The sequence below is a fragment of the Cupressus sempervirens genome, chromosome 11 (assembly GCF_028749045.1).
Source record: "Cupressus sempervirens isolate cs-2001-9-10 chromosome 11, ASM2874904v1, whole genome shotgun sequence".
In the NCBI taxonomy this organism is placed as follows: domain Eukaryota; kingdom Viridiplantae; phylum Streptophyta; class Pinopsida; order Cupressales; family Cupressaceae; genus Cupressus; species Cupressus sempervirens.
The window spans coordinates 235,957,774-235,979,685 of record NC_143128.1 but is presented as its reverse complement, the minus strand read 5'-3'; the positions used below and the strand labels follow the sequence as shown (position 1 = coordinate 235,979,685).

Here is a 21,912-nt window from a genome sequence, read left to right as displayed (position 1 = left end):
ATTCCTATGTTACTTGTAACTTTCCTAAAATACAACTCATAGATCTGAAAATATACTCTCACATGTGATTCCAATACACAAACAAAGAAATGTCCTTATCTACCTATGTGATTCCATTGAAATTTAAATAGGTATCTTCCCCAAAAATATTAAAAACCTTCCCAAAATTTTATTTTTTTATTTTTAAAAAAAATGCAAAGCACACCGAATGCTACCGTCACACGTGACACTTCTCTTAACCGCTACACACCTCAGAATCTCAGATATTTCTCCGGTGACAATTACCCATCTTTGATAATAAACAACTACAATAATATCCCTCGCACACGTGAGATGCACCTCTTCACTCTTTTGTACGCTCTGCCCAAATAACGCGACGTGGAAAGATGGTCCGAAAACGTGTCACGCAGTCTTTCTCTTGACCGGTGAAGTCGCTTGCCAACGTCACGGACACCCATGACGTGGCAAAAGATCAATGCCCACGCGTCAATTCAGCACTGGACCTCTGACGCTGACCCCTCAACCAGACCTTATAAATGTCCTTGCCACGTGTTCCCGTCATCAACCCACTGAAAATCTCCCAAAAGGGGTTACAAATAGTCTCTGTTTTAGCACAAAAAATCCAAACAAGGAAAGGGGGAAAAAAATGCCAGCAACAGGGGAAGTAACAGAAACAGAAATGGGGTTTTCAGCAGATTATGTGGAAGAGTGGAGTATTAAATCTGCAGAGTCAGTGGAGGAATTCAAGCCCATAAGGATTCTTGGCAATGGTGATATGGGGACTGTTTTCTTGGTGAAGCATTTGGAGAGTGGGAAGCCTGTGGCAATGAAGGTGATTGATAAACAAGTTGTGGAGAAGAAGAGGAGTTTCAAGAGGGCTCAGATGGAAAGGGACATCTTGTCAAGGCTGGATCATCCTTTTCTCCCCACATTGTTTGCCAAGTTTGAGTCCAAACACTACTCTTATCTTCTCATGAGTTATTGCCCTGGAGGGGACCTTAATGTGCTCAGGCAGAACCAGGAGGGCAAAAGTTTCTCAGAGTCTGCTGCAAGGTAATTCGTCTCTTCCTTTAATTATTATGTGTTAAGTTCGAGTAGATTCAAATCTAAGACCTCTTTGATAAGAGGCTCACAATTTATGTTGTGTTATAGACTTGCAATCACTCATCATTCATCGTGAATATTGAATATTTGATTGTCTAGTAGTTTTTTACATGGACTTTTCAGATCACACTTCGCTATGGATCCATCATCTTTTACTCATGTTATTTTCTATCTATGTGATGATAGATCACATAGTGTGCATCAAAACTACTCAATCAAATCCAAAGACATTTGAAGTAAAACTATAGATTGTGAGAATTTACTTTATCACATTCAGTAGCAACAAAAACACACACAGAGAAGCTTTTGAATAAGCTTCTGAATCTTTTTGTTGTTTAAAATTTCATATCTTATCATTATGGCTATTGAGTGTGATACAAATAATGAACTAAAGCGTATACAGTATGAATCAGAAGCTTTTGCATCTTAGTTTAATGGACTGTAAGGAAAATTAATCTTAACTATGGTTTTAAATGGGTTGTGCAGCCTTCTTTATTTGATTTAACACTAAATCTCAATTTTAATAGAGTGCCCACTTTTTAGATTGATTGAAGTTTGAGATTACCTGCTATTGGAGAACTTGGTCTCCTTTTCACAGAATCAGGTATTTGACTTTGGTAACTTACATTTCACACAGCGATTTCATGTTCTTGAGGTGTTCTCTTTGAATGTTTTTAGGTTTATGTCAAAATTGCATCAAAGTGGTCTATGTGCTTTCTTTAGCTTTATATAATCATAATATCAAAGTGGCCTCTACATTTTCTCTAGCTTTATATAATCACTGGATCAAAGTGGTTTTTGTAATTTCTTTAGCTTTGTAGAATCATTACATTAAAGTGGTCTCTGTAATTTCTTTACCTTTCTATAATCATTGCATCAGAGTCATCTCTGCGATTTTTTCAATTTGAAATAATCATTGCATCAATGTGTAGAGTTTTTATTATAGCAAACTGTTTGGGAGATGTTTGGGTGAAATATGCCTTTCCCAAGAGAAATATGCTCTTTGATTGATAACTATTTGCAATTCTACTAATTTAGGTTCTCACAAGGCAGAGGAAAAATCTACTAAGATTCAGATGAGTGTGTAAGCTTCCTTTTAAGAATTGGACTGCTTTCAATCAATCAAGAGGAAATTTTTCTTTTGAATTCGTTTTTGTTGTTAAACTAGTCTACATTTATTTCAAGAAGACTACCACCATCTGAAGACAACTAAGTTGTATAAACTGTGAAGTACCTAAAATGCTTAGACATGCAAAGATGATCTAATTAGATTTGGTTTTATGACTTGTTATTAATGAAATTTAATGTGATCATATGTTTTTGTTATTTTTTAATTTGTAAGCACATAATAATACAAAGAAGTTTAATAAATATTATAGGTTATGACAAACTTTTTATCTAATTGCAACATTGTCAATTATTTTAGAAAGTAAATGCATAGGCATTGGTATAACTTTTGTTAGTATAAGGTAAATCATAAATTAGTTTGTCATGTTTTGAGAAGTTCTGAGAAAAGCTTTATATTTCACTTCTTATCTATATGCTAGTGCAAAAAATCTAATGATTGCTTAGTAACTCAAGGATCTTTTTATAGGTTTCTTTTTAAATGTTTTTTATATTTTATATAGCCATGCACAATGTTAAGCTTAATTTCGTTGACAATGTTTCTTTCTATGCAGGTTTTATGCGGCAGAAGTAGTTCTTGCTTTGGAGTATCTTCATCTTCATGGAATATTATATAGAGATTTGAAACCAGAAAATATTCTAGTTCAAGGAAATGGGCATGTCATGCTCACTGACTTTGATCTTTCTATCATTAAAAATAATCTTCAAAAGCCCACATCAAGATCCTTTCAAGAAGATAAGAAGACAAGCAAGGAAAGCTCCGACAAGCTCCTTCCATCCAAGTCGAGCCCCACTGGAGCTAAAAATATCACAAATCAATTCACTTCAAAACCCAAACAAGAGGAACATAAGAGATCAATTTCCAAGTCGGGTAGCTTAAAAGACCACAAATACACTTGGCTTGACAGTATCAAAACAAGATCACTTTATGACCAGTCACATTCATTTGTAGGCACCGAAGAGTATGTTGCTCCCGAGGTCCTTTGGGGCACAGGGCATGGCTATGTTGTAGATTGGTGGTCTTTTGGAATATTGTTGTATGAAATGGTATATGGGAAGACCCCTTTCAAGGGGACTACAAGGAAGGATACATTTTACAATGTTCTGTGTAAAGAGCCACAATTATCAGAACAATGGTCCCCTTTGAAGGACTTGCTTCAACGTTTATTAGTGAAGGAGCCAAGTAAGAGGCTAGGATCCAACAACGATGCAGCTGAAATTAAGAATCATGAATTCTTTAACGGTGTTAAGTGGGATGAATTAGAGTTTGTGTCTAGGCCACCATTTGTCCCCCCACCTTTTAGCTTTGATAATTTAGAAGATGTAATTGATAGTAATTCAAAAATGAAAGGAAAGATAGAAACTTTTTGAAAATCATTTGAGATTAAATAAGTTATACATGTTGCTAAGAAATTCTAATATTTCAAATTTTGATAGTTGTCATGCTAGTTGGATGGAACTTGTAAATATAAATGTACAATGATCTGAATATGTATATTTTCATTTTGAAAAAATATTGTATTGTTGGATAGATGTCATATCATGGTACACATATGTACATTACATGCTTACAAATTTTACTAGGCTAAAAATAAAAGTATGTAGAGGAGTGTATTTTATTTTTTCAAGAGTTTCTTAATCAAAGGAGAAATTAAATGAGATGATATTCCATGATTATTGTCAAAAAATCTACTCCCAATTGGCTATGTGCTTAATGATTTCTTCTAAAAATGGTACAACTTTTAACAATTTAGAAATGTGTTCAATGCTTGGGATATACAAGGAAGACTATAAAAATGTTTAGTGAAAATTTGCATCCCTCTGAGTATAAATTTGTATGTGAGATAAAGATAGAATATCATTGCATGTTCTAGGTAAAATTAGAGAATTTCTCGTGGTATAGAAGCATGGAAAACTTCCTACTCAAATTTGTGGCATGTTTACAGTTTAGTATTAAACAACCCAATGATATGTGTACATATTATTTACAATAAATATCTTCATGCTTTTTTTCAATATTTTTTGTTGAATACCTATTCCCATCATCACACGTAAAAAACATGAATCAAGGTATAACAAAGAAAGATTTTCTCATAAGAAGTAAAATACAGATAACATTAATGTTAGAGTAATTAGATATTTCCTAATTAACTCTAGCTGCTTAAGCTAAACTTTAGGCATCTAATAATTAATTCTTTTATTAAATATTTTGATGCAACCTAGGTTAGACCTTTTTAGGGTTTCGATCTCCTTGATAAGGACGATCTCTCTTAATTAATTTAATTGATTAAGTTTTGATTATAGCAATCTTCTTTTTTGCTCATCAAGAATGTCTCATCTATGGATCTAGCAATTCTTGCCTCCATAGCTTTTTTGCTTCTCTTTCTGTGATAGGTGTTTGCATGTAAGTGATTCTTGGGAGCTGTGGGGTTGATCGTTCATCAACTTCAACATGGTTTCTGAGCTCTTTCCAGTTCTTTTTGGCCACCAATTTTTTAATCCAGCACCGACCCTTTGTTTCCTGGCTCTTATTTCCGGTTGTTGGACTTTTTCTCCAACAGGGGTCATTTTTATGGCATTTTTTTCCTCGATGGCCATTGGACCGTCAACTTTCGGCTCATCCTTTGCTGATGTCAGCACCATGTCAACACTGCATCACTACTTCTTATCACCTCCTCGGCCTCTGTTTGGACCTATCTTTAGTTTTTTGCTCATATCTCGGGCATACGGACTCCGTTTTTTGCAAACAAGATATCGCCAGAAAGATGTTTCCAATCCCATCATAGTGGTTCAAGTAGCTTTTAGTTTTGATGCTATTTTGATGGCTTTTTTTTACTTTCAAAGTTAGTGGTACAGTTTTGCACTTCGAGAGGCATATCTTGAGGATTCGATCTCTAATTTGGGAATTCTTTATATCATTGGAAAACTCTTTCCCATGATGTTGGTTGTTTTTCCAAATTTTGCTCCAAGTACATTCTATTCAATCTTCTACATTTTTGCATTATAGTGGATAACTTGGTTGTTTCAAGTTCGGGGATCCATTTCTTTACTTCAAATGATTTGTCATGACTTGTACTATCTTTTGTATTAGTCGTATGTCTTTTTTAATCTTTGTAGACATCATTTGTATACATTCTTGCAAACGCACTGAGATAAAGTCCCATATTGCATCTGTATTTTCGTTTCAATTGTTTGCCTTTGTTTACCTTCTGATTCGAGTAGTGTCATCTAAGGACACTCGTACAGATTATTGTATTCTTGGGATTCATTATGTCTTGTGCCCTATTGTACATGCACTACTCATTATAAAGTGTCATGGGGGGGTTGATGTTTTTCCTTTGTTTTCCATCTTCCTTTGTCTAGTGAGTGTCCCTTCCATGACATTAGCCTCGTGACGTGTCTAAGATTGATCACCTCAGTACACAAATATGTACTCTTTTGTGCATCTTGATTGTGGTTCCTTGACTTGCAATTCTTTTGGCCCACTTTCCAGTTGCTTTTCACCTCACCCTTGTCTACATTAGGGGGGTTCTTCTGTTGTTTCTCATGCTTCCTTGGTTCAATTGATCAACTCTTCAGGCTTTGGTGTTTGATGCCATCTGTATCTTTGAGTTTAGTTGTTTGCCTTTTGTGTGCCTCCTGATTTGATACAAATTATAGTCTTCTCTACCTGGTCAGGTTCTATTTTAGTGGAGGTTCTTCAGATCAACAGTTACTTTCAACAAAGCTTTGCAGCTTCTATATGCTTCAGTGGTGTTCTACATGATCATCTTTTGTTCCTATCTTCTAGGACATTCCCTAGTTTGGAGGCTTCTTTAGTCCTTCACTAGTTTCTTTCAGCATTATTTCCATCTCTTTTTGGAGTGGGATTTTTCCCATGTGGTTTTCTCTATTTCTCCTCTTTACAGAGATTTGGTTGTTCTTGGGTACCTCATCAGGCTTTGTTTGTCGGGACCCATTTCTACTTTCAGCAGTAGTTTCTAGGTTTTTAGCTACTCCCTAAGTTTATCTTAAGGGGGGGGTGTTAGAGTAATTAGATATTTCCTAATTAACTCCAGTTGCTTAAGCTAAACTTTAGGCATCTAATAATTAATTCTTTTATTAATTATTTTGATGCAACCTAAGTTAGACCTTTTTAGGGTTTCGATCTCCTTGATAAGGATGATCTCTCTTTGTAAATTTAATTCATTCAATTTTGATTATAGCAATCTTCTTTTTTGCTCATCAAGAATGTCTCATCTATGGATCTGGAAATTCTTGCCTCCACAGCTTTTTTACTTCTCTTTCTATGACAAGTGTTTGCATGTAGGTGATTCTTGGGAGCTGTGGGGTTGATCGTTCATCAACTTCAACAATTAACTCTAGTGCTTAATTAGATTTTATACAATTTATATGGTCTTGATGTCAAATATGGTAGAGGAAACTATTGGCTATTTTTTTCCCCATTCAACACATCACATATAACAGATATGAGAAAACTTCAATTGTATTCTATGTAGGTCAAAAATGTTGGCTATTTTTGCCCCCATTCAACCCATCATATATAACTGATCTAAGAAAACTTCAATGGGTTGTATTCTTAGCAAGTGGGTTGACACGCTAATTGTACGGTTAACATTGTATGTTATCTATGTTTTGCTATTTCACAAAATCACTTTTATGCCCTTTGTGAAATAGTGAATCCTCCCAACGTTAACTGTGTTTCACTATTTTGCAACGCTCCCTTTTGCCCTCTTGTAGAATAGTGCTACCAATTGGATTTAAAGCTTATATTCATCAAAGAAGGTCTTTTAATCACTCATTGGGGGTTCTTTTGCTACATCTAGGTCGTCCATTTCAAATGGAAATATCTTCATCAATGACCATCACTTTTTCTGGGCATATTTGATCTTTTCCATGCAAGTCAGTTGTACAGTTTACGTAGGTGGGTTAATGCTGCATGTTATCCCATCCCACATTTTGATAGTAGCGTGATATGATCTCTTGTGGCCACAACACTCTTCCAAGGCTAGTTCTTTATTGTTGAACGAATTCTTAGGCCTTGTTCCATGATGCTAATGTATCTCTATGCATGTTTAATGCTTGCAATGGTCAAATCTATTGGATTTAATCTTTCCAAAAGTTGGGTACATTCATTTTGGTCTCTTCCTCACTTCACTAGTGCAAGTTGTTTCAAAGATCAAATTGCCTTTTGATATGCATTATTGCTCTTTGCAACTCTTAACTCCAATTGTTGGGGTTTGAACTTCATGTAAAACATTTGAATTATGTCTGATCTATAAAGGCAAGTTTGTAAATAGTTTTAAGGGTTCTTCTCTATTTTCATTTGGTAAAAGGAGTATTCTCTGCAACTGTAACCCTTTTTCCTTCCATTAATGAAAGTTCTCATTTTCTTACCTATTATTTCCATTCTTCTATCTAGTACATGCTTTTGTGCCTTGTAGTGAATGTTTACATTGTATTTTCCTAATTTATGTGTTGTGTTTAATTTGCTGGCATTTGTTGTATAAGTGAAGACCTATTTCCTTTCAGCATTTGATCAATTTCAAACATGCATGTGATTCCTAGGAAAATAGAATAGAGTTAAGATTAGTGTATTTGGGTGTTTCATCGATGTCTAGTGTAGTCATAGGTAGAGTTGTAACCACAATTTCAATCTGGTGCATCACCCCCTTTCCCTTCAGCACTTTACTTGCATGTATCCTTCTCCATTTTCCTTCTGATTCTTAGTTTAGACGCATCTTGATTGTAAGGAAGTTGGCCTTCTCTGGAGATTCAACCTCAAAGTGCAAGTCCCACACTTGGAGGTTGTTTCCATGTTACACAAGGTAACCCAGGGATAACACGTCAGGCATGGGTGCCAACTTTTGTGTCAATAGTGTTTGGCACACTTGGTGGAACAAACAGATTCAACTATATAAGTCCGCTAGTAGCTATTTCAAAACTTATTCATTGAGAATTTGGGTATTTTCTCAATGAAATAAGCGTTTAGAGGCATTCCATCAAACAACATGATGTCTCTAACTGCACATCTACTGGTTTCAAGTAGAAATAATGTTTCTATATAAAGATCATTCTTGATCTTTTGTGATCTTCAAAAAAAATCTTTGAATTTGCAGCTTTTAATGAAGTTATGACCATGGACCTATTTTATAGAAAGAACTACTATTCCCCCCCATTTCATGAAAATTCTATTCCTCAACCCTCATATTGTTAATTTCAATCTCAGCCTCAAGTTGGTTATAGCTAGTATGTTCAAAGTCCTTACTATCCTCCTACCACTGGTCCACCAGTCACAACATCCCCATATAAAAGGATTTAAGATGTGATGTTGGAGTTCCAAAACTAGATTGACTGGAAATTTCATGAACAAAATGAGAAGATTGACTTAAAGTTTCATGAGAAGAGGAAGAAAATGGACGTGTGGGTCTCATGAACAAAATGAGCATTTGTTGACCTTTGATAGGCATCTTGATCATCTTGATGAGACTGAGTTGTGGAAAAGATAGACTGACAATAGGAGGAGATGGCATACCAGGCCTATCTCCAACAAGAACAAGAACAAGAGAGGGAGAGACAACAGAGGCATCTTGAGGAGAAACTTGCAAGGCAAGTTGTTGCAACAAAAGAGGAGGAAATGAGGCTTGAACTAGCTCATTTTTAGACCAAGGAAGAAGAGGTCACCCCTTCTCCAAAATATGTCATTCTGAGCTTCAAGAATCCCTATGCATTATAAGAGCCTGCTAATGTAACTTCTTCACTCCCTATGCAAAAAATATGGCCCTATCAGCCTCTTGTCCCTATTACCATTTCACTCTTTGAGGGTGGACTTGTTGTATGTACTCCTAATGGTCCAAACATGTCATTTTGGGAGAGTGAAAATAAGCCAACAAACCTGCCATGGGAGGAGTTGCAACTTGTTGGGGAGGACAAAGAGGTGGCGGTTGAGAAAAAGGAGGAGGATCCAATCCTCTTATTTGAAGAGCTTCCCTCTTTTGTCGAGGAAGAGAGAGAAAATATGGTTATTCCTTTTCTTGAGGAACAAATAATGGCTTTTGAGCCTTTAGAAGAAAATGAGGTTTTGTTGCAAGAAGAGGAAGAGGAAAATCAAATGTTGGAACAAACAATCCTCTATGATATGAATGGAGGAAAAGAGAGACTCAAGGATACCTCTAGCCTTAAGGAAGAACATGATGATGTGCATGAGGTTGTTCCTGAACCTATGTATTTTACTACAATGAAGAAAGAAGATTCTGGTGAAGATAATTTCTGGGTGAGATGGAATTATTTTGCTCATCCTTTGACATCAAGAAATCTTCTCCTTCATCAGAAAATCATGAGTTGCAATAGTAGCAAGTGAAGATTCACACCATACCAGTAGCTCCCAAGGAGGTGGTTCACAAGTAGCATGAAGAATATGTGGAGATCATTTCTTCACAAGAAAATGAGGAGCCACTTCCAAACTAGTTGGATACTACCATTATAGAAAACATCAACGTGGTCAAGGCAAATTTCTTAGACCAAGTGTCATCAAGAGGATGCCCCATAAGGCATCTAGATCTACAAAAAATCAACATGTTGCCCCCTATTATGCTTATTTGAAAGAATAATGAAGATTGTCACAAGAAGGAGCAAGTTTTTCTTGCTCAAAATCAATATGTCCAAATGCTCAAGAGCTTCTTTGTTCTCAGTATTGGGAAGGTTTTGCAAAGTGTAGTAGTATGATTGTCATGCTTGCTAATCCATTTAGTTGTCCATGTGAATGGAAGAAAAAATCAAATTGTAAGAAGGGGTAGTTATTTCAACAAGCTAGACAATGGCTTTATTTAATTTTTGTTTGTAAACATTTGTACATATTAGAGTAGGTGTTTCCATCTTTCCAAAAAATGCACGAGCACAATTATTCCCTCCTGGAGATTTTTTAAAATAAATCATTTTTGTTGGTTGCAGATTTTGGTGAATTTGCAAGTGGGAAAGTGTGTCATTATCTTTTGGTGACTCCATGCCCAATGGATTTCCTAAGGCTCTAGTTCATGGTTAACAGGCAAGCATCCCATTCAGTTGCCAAAAAAATTGGCTATTTTCACCCTCATTCAGCCCATCACATATAATTGATCTAAGAAAACTTCAATTTGTTGTATTCTTTGCAGGTGGGTTAACAAGCTAATTTTAGGGTTAACATTTTATGTTATCTTTGTTTCACTATTTCACAGTCTTTATGCCCTTTGCAAAATAGTGAAACCTTCCTACGTTAACCGATTTTCATTATTTTGCAATGCTCCCTTTTTCCCTCTTGTAGAATAGCACTAACTATAGAATTTAAAGCTTGTCTTCATCAATAGTGGTGTTTTAATCACTCTTTGGGGGTTATCTTTTTGCATTTGGGCCATCCATTTCAAATGGAAAGATCTTCATCAACAACCATCACTTTTTTTGGGCAGATCTAATCTTTTCCACACCAATCAACTCTATAGTTTATGCAAGTGGGTTAACCCTGCATGTTATGCCATACCACATTTTGACAATGGCATGATTTGATCTCTTGCAACCACCATGTTCTTCCAAGGACACTTCTTTATTGTTGAATGACTTCTAGGGCCTTGTCCCATGGTGCTAATGTATATCCATGCTTGTTTAATGCTTCCAATGATCAAATATCTTGGATTTGATCTTTTCAAAAGCCAAGTACATTCATTTTGGTCTCTTCTTGTCACTTGACTAGAGCAAGTTGTTTCAAAGATAAAATTTCCTTCTGATATCCATTATTTCTCTCTACAACTCTTAACTCTAGATGTTGGGGTTTGAACTTCATGAAAACAATTTGAGTTATGCCTAATCTATAAAGGAAAGTTTGAAAATAGTTTTAAGGGTTCTTCTCTGTTTGCATTTGGCAACAACAGTATTCTCTATAATTTTAACCGTTTTGCCTTTTATTAATGAAATTTCTCATTTTCTTACGTATTCTTGTCATTAGTCTATCTAGTGCATGCTTTTGTGCCTTTTAGTGAATGTTTCCATTATATTTTCCTAATTTATGTGTTGTGTTTAATTTGCTAGCATTTGTTGTATAAAAACCTATTTCCTTTTAGTATTTAATCAATTTCAAACTTGTATATAATTCCTTGGAGAATAGAATAGAGTTAAGATTAGTGTTGATATTGTGGCAACTAATCATGTAGTGGGGATTGATATTGTAAAAACCCTAAAATGGTCGATTTTAGAGGTTGCCCTAAAAAATTGTTATAAGAAGCTGAGATGCATAATGCATTGTAATGTTGGTGAATGTTTTTGTTTGATAATAGAAAGGTTGAAGCTGTGTAGGTGGATGTAGCCCAGGTTTTGGCTGAACCACGTTAAATCTATGTGTTGTTTGTGTTGTTTGTATTTTCTTCTATTGTTTTTGCATATAACTATTTATTCTTATATTGTTTCAGATTTTTCAAACCCTAACAATTGGTATTAGAGAAAGGTTTTTTGTTATAGATTAATAGGACTTTCAGATTTGAGTGGGAGCAAAGGAGGATTCCAAATTCAAGATTGCAAAATTCAATGGCCAGAATTTCCAGTTATGGAAAATGCGGATGGAAGATTACCTGTATCAAAAGGATCTATGGAAGCCATTAGAAGGAAAATCCAAGAAATAGGGAACCATCACAGATTAATATTGGGATATCTTGGATAGGAAGGCACTAGAATCTATTCAAATATGCCTTGCACCATCTCTAATGTTCAACATATCAAAGGCAAAAATGATAGTAGAGCTAATAGAGACATTGGCTATGTTATATGAGAAACCCTTAACATTGAATTAGGTATTTCTTATGAAGCATTTGTTTAATATGAAAATGGGTGAGGGAGGATTTATAGTGAATCATTTAAATGAATTTAACATAGTTACTAGTCATTTTTCATTTGTACAAATTTCATTTGATAAATAGGTTAAGGCTCTCTTAATCTTATGTTCTTTGTTAGAAAGTTGGAATAGCTTGCTTATGTTTGTAACTCTGTCTCTAGTTCAAATACTTTGAAATTTGATGAAGTTTTTGGTGTTATCCTAAGTGAGGAAATGCAACAAAAAAGCACAAGTGAAACTTTGACCTCATTAGGTTCCTTTTTAAACATGGAGAACAAAGGAAGAACAAAGGAAAAAGGAAAAGGACCTTCACATGACAAGTCACGAGTGAATTCAAAGAAAGGACGTTCTCAATCTAAAGGAAAGAAAGATTGTTGGTATTGTGGAAAACCTAGTCACCTGAAGAAAGATTGTTGGTCTTGGAAAAACAAACAAGGAGAGGAAAATGAAGATGACAGTAAGGAAGCTAATGTTGCAAGTAATACTTTACAAGATGCTTTAATCTTATGTTTGGATAATATTAATGATTCTTGGGCAATAGATTTTGGGGCTTCATTCCATGCTACACCCCATAGAAAATATTTTCAAGATTATGTTCAAGGTGATTTTGGACAGGTATATTTGGGTGATGATGAGCCCTATCCCATTGTTGGGAAAGGAAAAATAGAGATCAAGTTTCCAAATAGAAATGACTAGATACTATAGGAGGTAAGGCATGTCCCTAATTTAAGAAGAAATTTAATTTCTATTGGACAGTTGGGTAGTGAAGGATGCATAGTCATGTTTTCAAACAATATCTGGAAGGTCACTAAAGGTTCATTAGTAGTAACTAAAGGTGTAAAGGTAGGGACATTATATCTATGTACTGGTAACACTTATTCTACCTTAGTTGCTATTGATAATGTTAATGTAGGGAAAGCTACCTAGATGTTGCAAGAATAGATTCAAAAATGTGACACCATAGGCTTGGCCACATGAGTGAGAAAGGGATGAAAATCCTTCAATCTAAAAATCTATTGCCAAGATTGAAAAATATTGATTTAGAGTTATGTGAAAATTATGTTTATGGCAAACATAAAAGAGTCAGATTTCTCAAAGTTGGGAAAGAAAAGAAGAGTGAGAAGTTAGAGCTAGTGCATTCAGATGTATGGGGGCCATCTCAGGTATCATCTCTTGGTGGCTCTCATTATTATGTTAATTTTATAGATGATTCAACCAGGAAAACATGGGTGTATTTCTTGGAATCAAAATTTGATGTTTTTGAAATATTTAAGAAATGGAAAGCTTTGGTTGAGAATGAGACAAGAAAGAAGTTGAAGTGTCTCAAACCCGATAATGGAGGTGAGTATTGCAGCACAACCTTTGAAGATTACTGTTATATTAATGGAGTTCGAAGGTAGAAGAAAATTCTAGGAATCCCATAAGAAAATGGGGTATCAGAAAGAATGAATAGGGCAATCATGGAATGTGCAAGGAGCATGACATTGCATATTGGTCTGCCTCTTCATTTATGGGAAAATGCTACAAATAGTGATGTTTATTTGATAAGTAGAGAACCTTCAACCCCTTTGGATGGTGGTATTCCATAGGAAGCATGGACTAGAAAAAAGGAAAATTATTCATGTCTGAAAACTTTTGGTCGTGAAGCTCTAAAATGTACCTTCATTGGATATGGAGTAGATGACTATGGTTTCACTTATGGGATTTTTAAAATCTTAAAATAATCGAAAGTAGAGATGTTATATTAAATGAGAAGGTCATGTATAAAGAATAGTTATAGGAAAAGAAGCATGAACAAGTCAAACAAGAATATGTGGTGTTGGATGAGACTCCTAAAACTGAAAAGACACTGATACCTAATGCTCAACAAGAACAGGTTATCCCACAAACTACTATCAAGTAGACCTCCTAAAAGGTTTTCTCCTTCTTTACATTCCATTTTATTGACTGATTCTGGTGGATCAGAAGAATGTGAAGAAGCAATGCAGGTGGATGCCAAACAATAGTGGAAGCTGGGCATGAAAGAGGAGATGGACTCCTTGTTGAAAAATAAGACTTGGGACTTAGTCTCTCTACCTAAAGGAAATAGATCCTTGCCTAATAAATAGGTTTATAGGTTGAAGGAAGAAGATGGAGGAAAGAAAAGATAAAACGTCAGACTTGTGGTAAAGGATTTTGTATAGAAAAAGGGTATAGATTTTGATGAAATATTCTCCCCTATTGTAAAGATGACTTCAATTATAACTGTTCTAAGTCTTGTAGTTTCAAATGACTTGCATCTTGAAATATTAAATGTCAAGACAACTTTTCTCCATGGAGATTTGGAGGAAGAAATTTACATGCAGCAACTAGAGGGATATGAGGTCAAGGGTAAGGAGAATATGGTGTGTAGGTTAAGGAAAAGTTTGTATTGCCTAAAGAAGGCACCTCATCAATGGTATTTAAAATTTGATAGTTTCATGGATGAACAGGGGTACCATAGATGTCATTCTGATCACTATGTATATTTTAAGAGATTGGATAATGGGAGTTACATTATCTTGTTACTCTATGTTGATGGCATGCTTGTTGTTGAGTTTAACATGCAACAAATAAAATAACTTAAACATAAATTAGCAAGGTCATTTTCTATGAAGAATTTGGGTGTTGCTAAGAAAATCCTTGGTATGAGGATTACACAGGACAGGAAAAATAAAACCTTGAATTTTTCCCAAAGTGAGTATATAAAGAAGGTGTTGAAAAGATTTAATAAGCAGGATGCAAAAGCAGATAGTACATCTTTGGCTAGTCATTTCAAATTGACTAATGAAATGTCTCCAAAGGCATAGGAAGATGTAGATAAAAGGTCTAACATCATGTATTCATCAACAGTTGGTAATCTGATGTATGCAATGGTATGCACACAGCTAGATATTACTCATGCAGTGGGTGTTGTCAGTGGATATATGAGCAACCCAGGTATGGAACATTGGAATGTTGTCAAATGGATTCTTTGATATTTGAAAGGTACTACTACAAAGGCATTATGTTTCATAAGATCCAATTCTGCTCTAAGTGGATCTGTTGACTCTAATCTAGCAGGAGATATTGATACAAGGAGGAGTACTATAGGGTATGATTTCACTATAGGGGATACTGCAGTCAGTTGGATTTTTAGATTGCAGAAGGTTAATGCAAATTCAACCACTAAAGCTGAGTATGTAGCTACTACGAAATCTAGAAAGGAGATGATTTGGTTAAAATGTTTTTTGGAGGAATTGGGTCAAAAGAAGGAAGATCACCCAGTGTACAGTGATAGCCAGAGTGTCATTCATCTTGTAAAGAATTCTTCTTTTTATTCAAGGATATGGACATTACAACATGAGCCTACTTGTTAAGGTGCATCTACCAACCCCACTATACATTAAGCCAGTAGGAAAGGTACACATTCATTCAAATCTATTATTTTTTCTAAATAATATGTAACTCAATTGTCTTTTATATTTATAATGATGTTTTTAAATATTTATAATGATGTTTCTTTCTTGTTAAATTACAATCTTGGGAGTTTCTTTATTTGCATTAATTTTAAAAAAATACATAGTTGTGTTGGACTTACAAGTCTCATTGACATGAAGTTTGTAAATTGGTGTTGTCATTGATTGGCAACCAGTCAAGGAAGATGCAGATGTTACAAGGTAACACTAGCACCAATAGAAGAAGTGAATCGATATGCATGTTTATGGTAATACAATATAAGCCACTACCAATAGAGAGGCATATAGGTTAGTTTATCATTGTTCATCCAAGCCGAGTCACTATGGATGTGAAAAGATGTAAGGTCGGTCAAAGTGGTTGAAGGATACAAGGACATAGACTACTTATAGGCTCACGAATAAACTCACAAAGCTACTAGCCTAGACCCTACTAGTAGGTATCATAGGTTTTTTGTGTATAGCTCGAACATGAATTTGAAATTTTAAAATGAGAGTGATTTTGCTTTGGGTAACTATGCCCTAACATTGTAGATTGTATAAAGGCACTTAAACTTCATTTGTGAATTTTTTGTTATGTGTTGAGTGTTGTTTCCTCTAAGAGAGTATTGGCATTGTTCAAAGTGCAAGCTAGTGAAGAACATAGTTGCAAAGAATAGTGAAATAGAAGACAAGTTGCTCAAAACAATAAGATAGAGGTGACACTAAAGAGCTCATGGGGAAGATAGAATAAAGAAGAAGATAAATACACCTTAAGGGATATGCAACAGAGATCTATAAGGAAAGATAATGTTATCACTAGATCATTTTCATTTAGATTGTTCTCTTTCCATCGTATCTATTTGTAGCTCTTAACAAGGCAAGCTTTAGTAGTGAGCTTTTGTAAATTAACAAGGTGTCTCTTAGAAAGAGATATGTAGATCCTCTAACCATGTAGCTTTCATAGGCTTTTGTAATCCTAAAAAGTTATAAACATTCCTAATGGAATGTGTTCCTAGAAGGAACAGTTGTAGCTCTTAACTGGGCAACCTTTTACATGCATTATAAGGGCTAGTGGGTATATTACTTCCAACATAGTTTTCATCCTCTCACCATGGACTTCCATGTGCAAAATAACTGTGTCACTTGACATATGCATTTGTGTGTGAGTTTTTATGATTTTATTTTTAACTACTTTTTTCATTACATTACTACTTAGACAACTGGTGCTAAGAACATAATTTTTGATAACTCAGTTGATCAATACAAAAGTTTGTCCTAATTCACTCCCCTCCAGTACTAGTTGGGACCAAAAATTGGTATTAGAGTGTAGACCCTAGTAAAGACAAGCCTGAAAACTTGAGGGAAGATCTTATGGCAGCCTACAGACCACAGAAGCAGCTCGATAAAGCACTTGACACCATCAAGGATTTGAAGGACAAGATGAGAAAATCCTTAACCAAAAGGAAGAAGCTAATGAAAATGCTAAGTGAAATCCAAGAAGTCGTAGAAAAATTAGAGGATTGTAGTGGATATGAGCAGTCAAAACAAGCCATATCTAATCTAATGGCCAAAAATGAAAATTCAAAGGAAGTCATCATACAAATGAGGAGAGAGAAAGAAGAGTTGGCAAGAGAAGTTCATGAAAATATCAAGAAGAAAGAGACAATGGCATCTCATCCAAAGATGAAGATGAACATACAACAAGAAGAAAGGACATGTAAAAGAGTGAGGAGAGGATTTATCCTCACATAAAGTAATTCATGCAACTAACCGAATAAGTACTCAAGCTAGCTAAAGATGAGGAGTACAAATAAAAGGAATGAGAAGATGAGAAAGCTCAATGAGAGCTCAAATAAGATTGATGAACAACTAAAAGCTTGAAGAAGAAACAAGAGTACCACCAGTCTTGGTTACATAGGTGAGAGCAAGACAGAAGAGGTGACACCTCATGAGGAGGGAACCTAGACTATAGAAGGTCAGGATGTACATCTCCAAACTCTAAGAAAATTGCTAAACCTACATGTTATTACTATGGTAAGAAGGGACAAACTTCTAACATGTGTTGGTTTAAGCAGATTACACCTATTAAGAAATGTTCCTTTGGTGGATACTGTAATAATTGTCATCTATATGGCCACACATCACAACAATGCATATCTGATTTCAATGAGAAGAGAATAGATGAGAGTTGTTACTATTGCAATAAGTATGGGCATAAATTTGAGGGTTATGGATCGAGGGAAAGATCTAACCAATCGCCTCCAAAAGTAATGAGTCCTAATGGGAGGGATAGGTTCCCCACACTGATCTACACAACTTGTGGAAATGATGGTCATCCAACAACTCACTATAGGATAAGGATGAACTAGAGGAACAATGTTAGAGCATGGAGAGGTACCATAATGACGTGCCACAAGTGTTATAAGATTGGTCATCTAACAAGAGATTGTGGAAGAAATAGAAGACCGAGCAACAAAACCCTTGTAATTGGAAAAGGGAATAGAAAAGTTGTAAATAAAGAGCTTTATATGAGAAGGAATTTTCCAAAATGTGGGTGAATAAGAGTGAGGTATAATGAGGATGTAAGCTTATTGGTCAATGTTGAGACATCATAGATAAATTAAGCTTGCCAGAGCTTAAAGGTGTTCAGAAAGAAAAAAAAATCTACATAGCTTCCGTAGCCTAAACCAGAAAGTCATTTTATGTCAATTAATGTTGTTGAGTTATCAATTCACCAAAAAGTAAGCACAATGTCTAGCTCATAGGATGAAGGATGAAAAGTGACCATTTCTTGATGGATTGAAAGAATTAATGACTCATATCTAGTGGTAGATGAAGCTCTTGCTAACTATTGGAACCCTAACATTGCAATTCCTTTATATAAATAAGATTCATTCAGAGTCATTTATTACTTTACAATATTGAAATCACTAGTACTTTTAAGATTGTGACCCTAGTTTTCTGAGTGATTTTTTTGAGTATTGTGAGTTAGTGAACAATGCAGTACAAGAGGATAAATAAAGAGCAAAGACAAGCGAAAAATTAAGTAAAGCACTAAAATTCAATGGATGAGGAGGTTAACAAGGTAACATCGATTGACAATGGATAAATTAACCATCCTAGATACAAGGGAAAATTATTGAAAGGCAATAATGTAGGAGTAGGATTGTCATCCCTACCTGATGATGTTCTACTTATAGAGAATGCAAGTGCACACCTAGATGTAGCACATGGATAGTAGCATATCTACCTCCTAAACATGATGTTGGATGGTTCATATTATGGGAAATAGGAAGAATTGCATCTCAAAGAGTGTGCAGTTCCTCTTGTGTTGTTCTGCATTAGCCCAATTGACTAGGTTAAGCTTTTCTTGAATCTGACCAATGTATACACTAGCTAATAGTGACACATCAAAATATGTTTGAGTGATTTGTAGTCCCTTGTCTATAGTTTTAAGAGTTTCATTTAGATCAATCAGAATTATTTGTGAATCTAATATTCTATGGAGGATTGGAGAGATATCTTTCAATAACTAAACTCCAATGTTTCTTTCTTCTATAAGTTTCTACGAGTGATGCTCAAAGGGCTACTTGAGCTTTTATTTTTCCTTCCTTGTGTTAAGTGGCTTTTTTTCTTCATTGATGTTTGCATGCTTGAGTATGTGCCCTAGTTGATCAATAAGATCTATAGTAGTGTCATATTTTAGATCCTTTATATAATACCAATTGGTGGTTTTGTGGAACTTGCTACTATATAAGCAGCCACAAGGGTAGTCAAGGGGGAAAAGAAAGGAAAAAAAGAAAGTCGAGCAAGACAAGGCTTGACAAGTTATCCAAAGGAGCATTTGTGAAGGTTGTAAGCATGGCATGAGATGTGTGGATTCATTCTTGTTCACATAGATTGCTTGATGGTGTCTATGGCTTTGAAGGTTTCCATGGTTGTATTGCAATGGTGTTTTTTCTGAATAATACATGGTGGTGGATGCTTTTGGAGGCTAGGTGTTTTTCCCTCCATGAGGGTTTCCAAGTAATATCTTATGTCACATTTTTGTGGGTATGTTGTCTATTCTCTTACATGTGGATTTCAATTACATATATATTTTAGATCTATGATGGGTTATGTGGAAATAGTAATATTTTTTGTTGCAATTTTTCTTACAAGTGGTATCAGAGGAATGGTTTTGTTGTTGTAACCCTATATTGAATCCATGAGAATGCATGAGAGGATAAAAGAAAGGGCGAGATATATGGGTTTTGTAAGTTGTTTATTGTAGATCTGAGGGTTTTGAATTTTCTATTATGATGGGATATTGGCAGATTTTGGGCATATGAAATTGTTGATCAAATGGGTTTTTTGAGTGTTTCATTTAAATGGGGTTTTTAGGGGGGGCTTGTAAAAATGACCTCTTGGGAAAAAATAGACCTTGCCATTGGACATGGGTTCATTTTTTTATAAATTTTGATATATAATACATGCCTTAGTTTGCCCATGTGAAGAGAAAATGGCAAGCTTTTTTATTTTCAGCCCATGGCAGTCGTCAAATTTAATCCTGTCAAAATTTTGTGACAATTTTTTTTAAAATGTTATTTATTTTGAGCACAGGTTTGGGCATAAATTAGGAATACAGAGTCAGATTTTGGACTTCGAGTAGTCAATGGAAAGATCTTGGACAACTGTATACATTGGTTCAAATTTGGCGTAGGTTTGGTATGATCAATTTGGTGATATATTGATCTGAATGATTTATGATATATATTGGTTGTGGCAGTATTCTGAGTTTATGGCATTTTATATTTTGGAGATTTGGATTTGATGACACTGTATACTCAATTGATATTTTAGATTGGTCTCATGATGATATGATTATTAGTGTTTCATTTGGATATGTTTGATAACTTGTTGGGTCTACAAGTTGTGTAGTGTTGTAAGTGGTCTATACTTACAAGTTGTATTTATGGCTTTGATATGGGTTATCTTTGCCCATTTATCTTTCATTATTGATGCATATTTAGATTGGTAGCTTAGATTTGGGTTTTTTATACCCTTAATTGCATGATGTTCTGATTTGTCTTCATGTAGAAGTGATGAGATGTTGTTACTAGATATAGTCATGGTGGAGGATTATGGTTGACTATTTTATGCTAACAAGTTGGAAACTTTGAGATTTAGATGCTTGATTCATGGATTTGATCATGGTACCATAGTTTTTTCATGACATGATTGGATATAAAGGGACATCCTTGATGCTCATTGGTTTGGATTCCTGATTTGGTTATTGTAGTATATCATCTTGGTTGAGGATCATGGTTATTTAATTTCTTTTGAGGAGTTCATGATGTGCACTTTGAGTTCTTTTATGGTTTGATTCTCATGGTTAGAGTGTGAGGCCTTGTCCCGACCCATCATAGCATAGTGGATACATTACTATTTTGATTCTTATGACTCGATATGTCGGGACACTATTTGATGCATCAAACATTATTATGCTATTTTATGATGTGTGATGCTTTACCTTTAGATATTTGATTTCATCATTTAATGCTATATGAACATACATGATGATGAAGTAAATGAATGCAAAACTAACACTTTGATTTTTCAATTTTAATGGTCAAAAATATGAGTAGAATGAGATGAACAATGGATTATTAGAAAAATGGATGTTTTTAATTTACATGATTTTACTAATACATAATGTACATATATGCATGTCATTTCTTGAGCTAGTAATGTGTGCAATGAGTGTGTAGGATAGTTAGCTAAGAAATCTAATGGAAAGATGGAACTGAACCCCTTGCTAATTTGTGCGATTTTGCATTGTCTTCCTTGAAGGTTGTTATTGGGTCTTACTATTCTCCTAGCTTTTTTTTTGGTTTCTATTAACTCTTTAGGGCCTAAAAACATTAAACTTAAGTACCCTAGGGGTAAGGGTATGGGTTGGGAGTACTTTCCACCCCCTTAGCCTCTTAGGTTGACTTTTAGGGTCACTCAAAAGCCCTACTTTTGGTTGATTGCGAAAATTGATTTTTCTCCTTCATGAGTTGGTGACTCAACTCCACCTTGGGGTTACCTAAAGTCTAGTTGAGTTAGGATCATATTTAGAGGCATTTTGGAGAAGTTTTGGGGTTGTTACCCAATCTCTAGTTTTGGAGAGAAGTTGGAAGATTGAAGGAAAGGAAGGATAAGCTCTTCTCAACTTGTCATTTTACCATAACTTTTTTTTGTGAAGGTAGGGTTCTCCACTCTTTGATCATGTTCTTCATATTTTTCATACTTTGATTCATGCATAAGGCATTCTTTTGTTCTTGTATTGCTTGTATGTGTATTGAGGTTGTTTGGGAGGGATATTAGCTTATTCTTGGATATCATTCTTAT

The 21,912-nt window shown here is 35.0% G+C and overlaps 1 protein-coding gene across 1 annotated transcript; it reads left to right on the top strand.

The window, feature by feature from the left end:
* Positions 1-630: 630 nt before the first annotated feature.
* LOC149529036 (serine/threonine-protein kinase UCNL-like) lies at positions 631-3,606 on the top strand. The gene is made up of 2 exons (XM_089809096.1): positions 631-1,053; positions 2,784-3,606. Exons 1-2 carry the CDS (start codon positions 647-649, stop codon positions 3,598-3,600), a joined length of 1,224 nt encoding a protein of 407 aa, XP_089665222.1. The 5' UTR covers positions 631-646; the 3' UTR covers positions 3,601-3,606.
* Positions 3,607-21,912: the final 18,306 nt, after the last annotated feature.

Bases quoted from the DNA above. Each gene is read 5' to 3' on its own strand.
- LOC149529036 (XM_089809096.1), top strand. From the start codon at position 647: ATGCCAGCAACAGGGGAAGTAACAGAAACAGAAATGGGGTTTTCAGCA. The intron at 1,054-2,783 runs GTAATTCGTCTC...CTTTCTATGCAG, and splicing joins TTCTCAGAGTCTGCTGCAAG to GTTTTATGCGGCAGAAGTAG.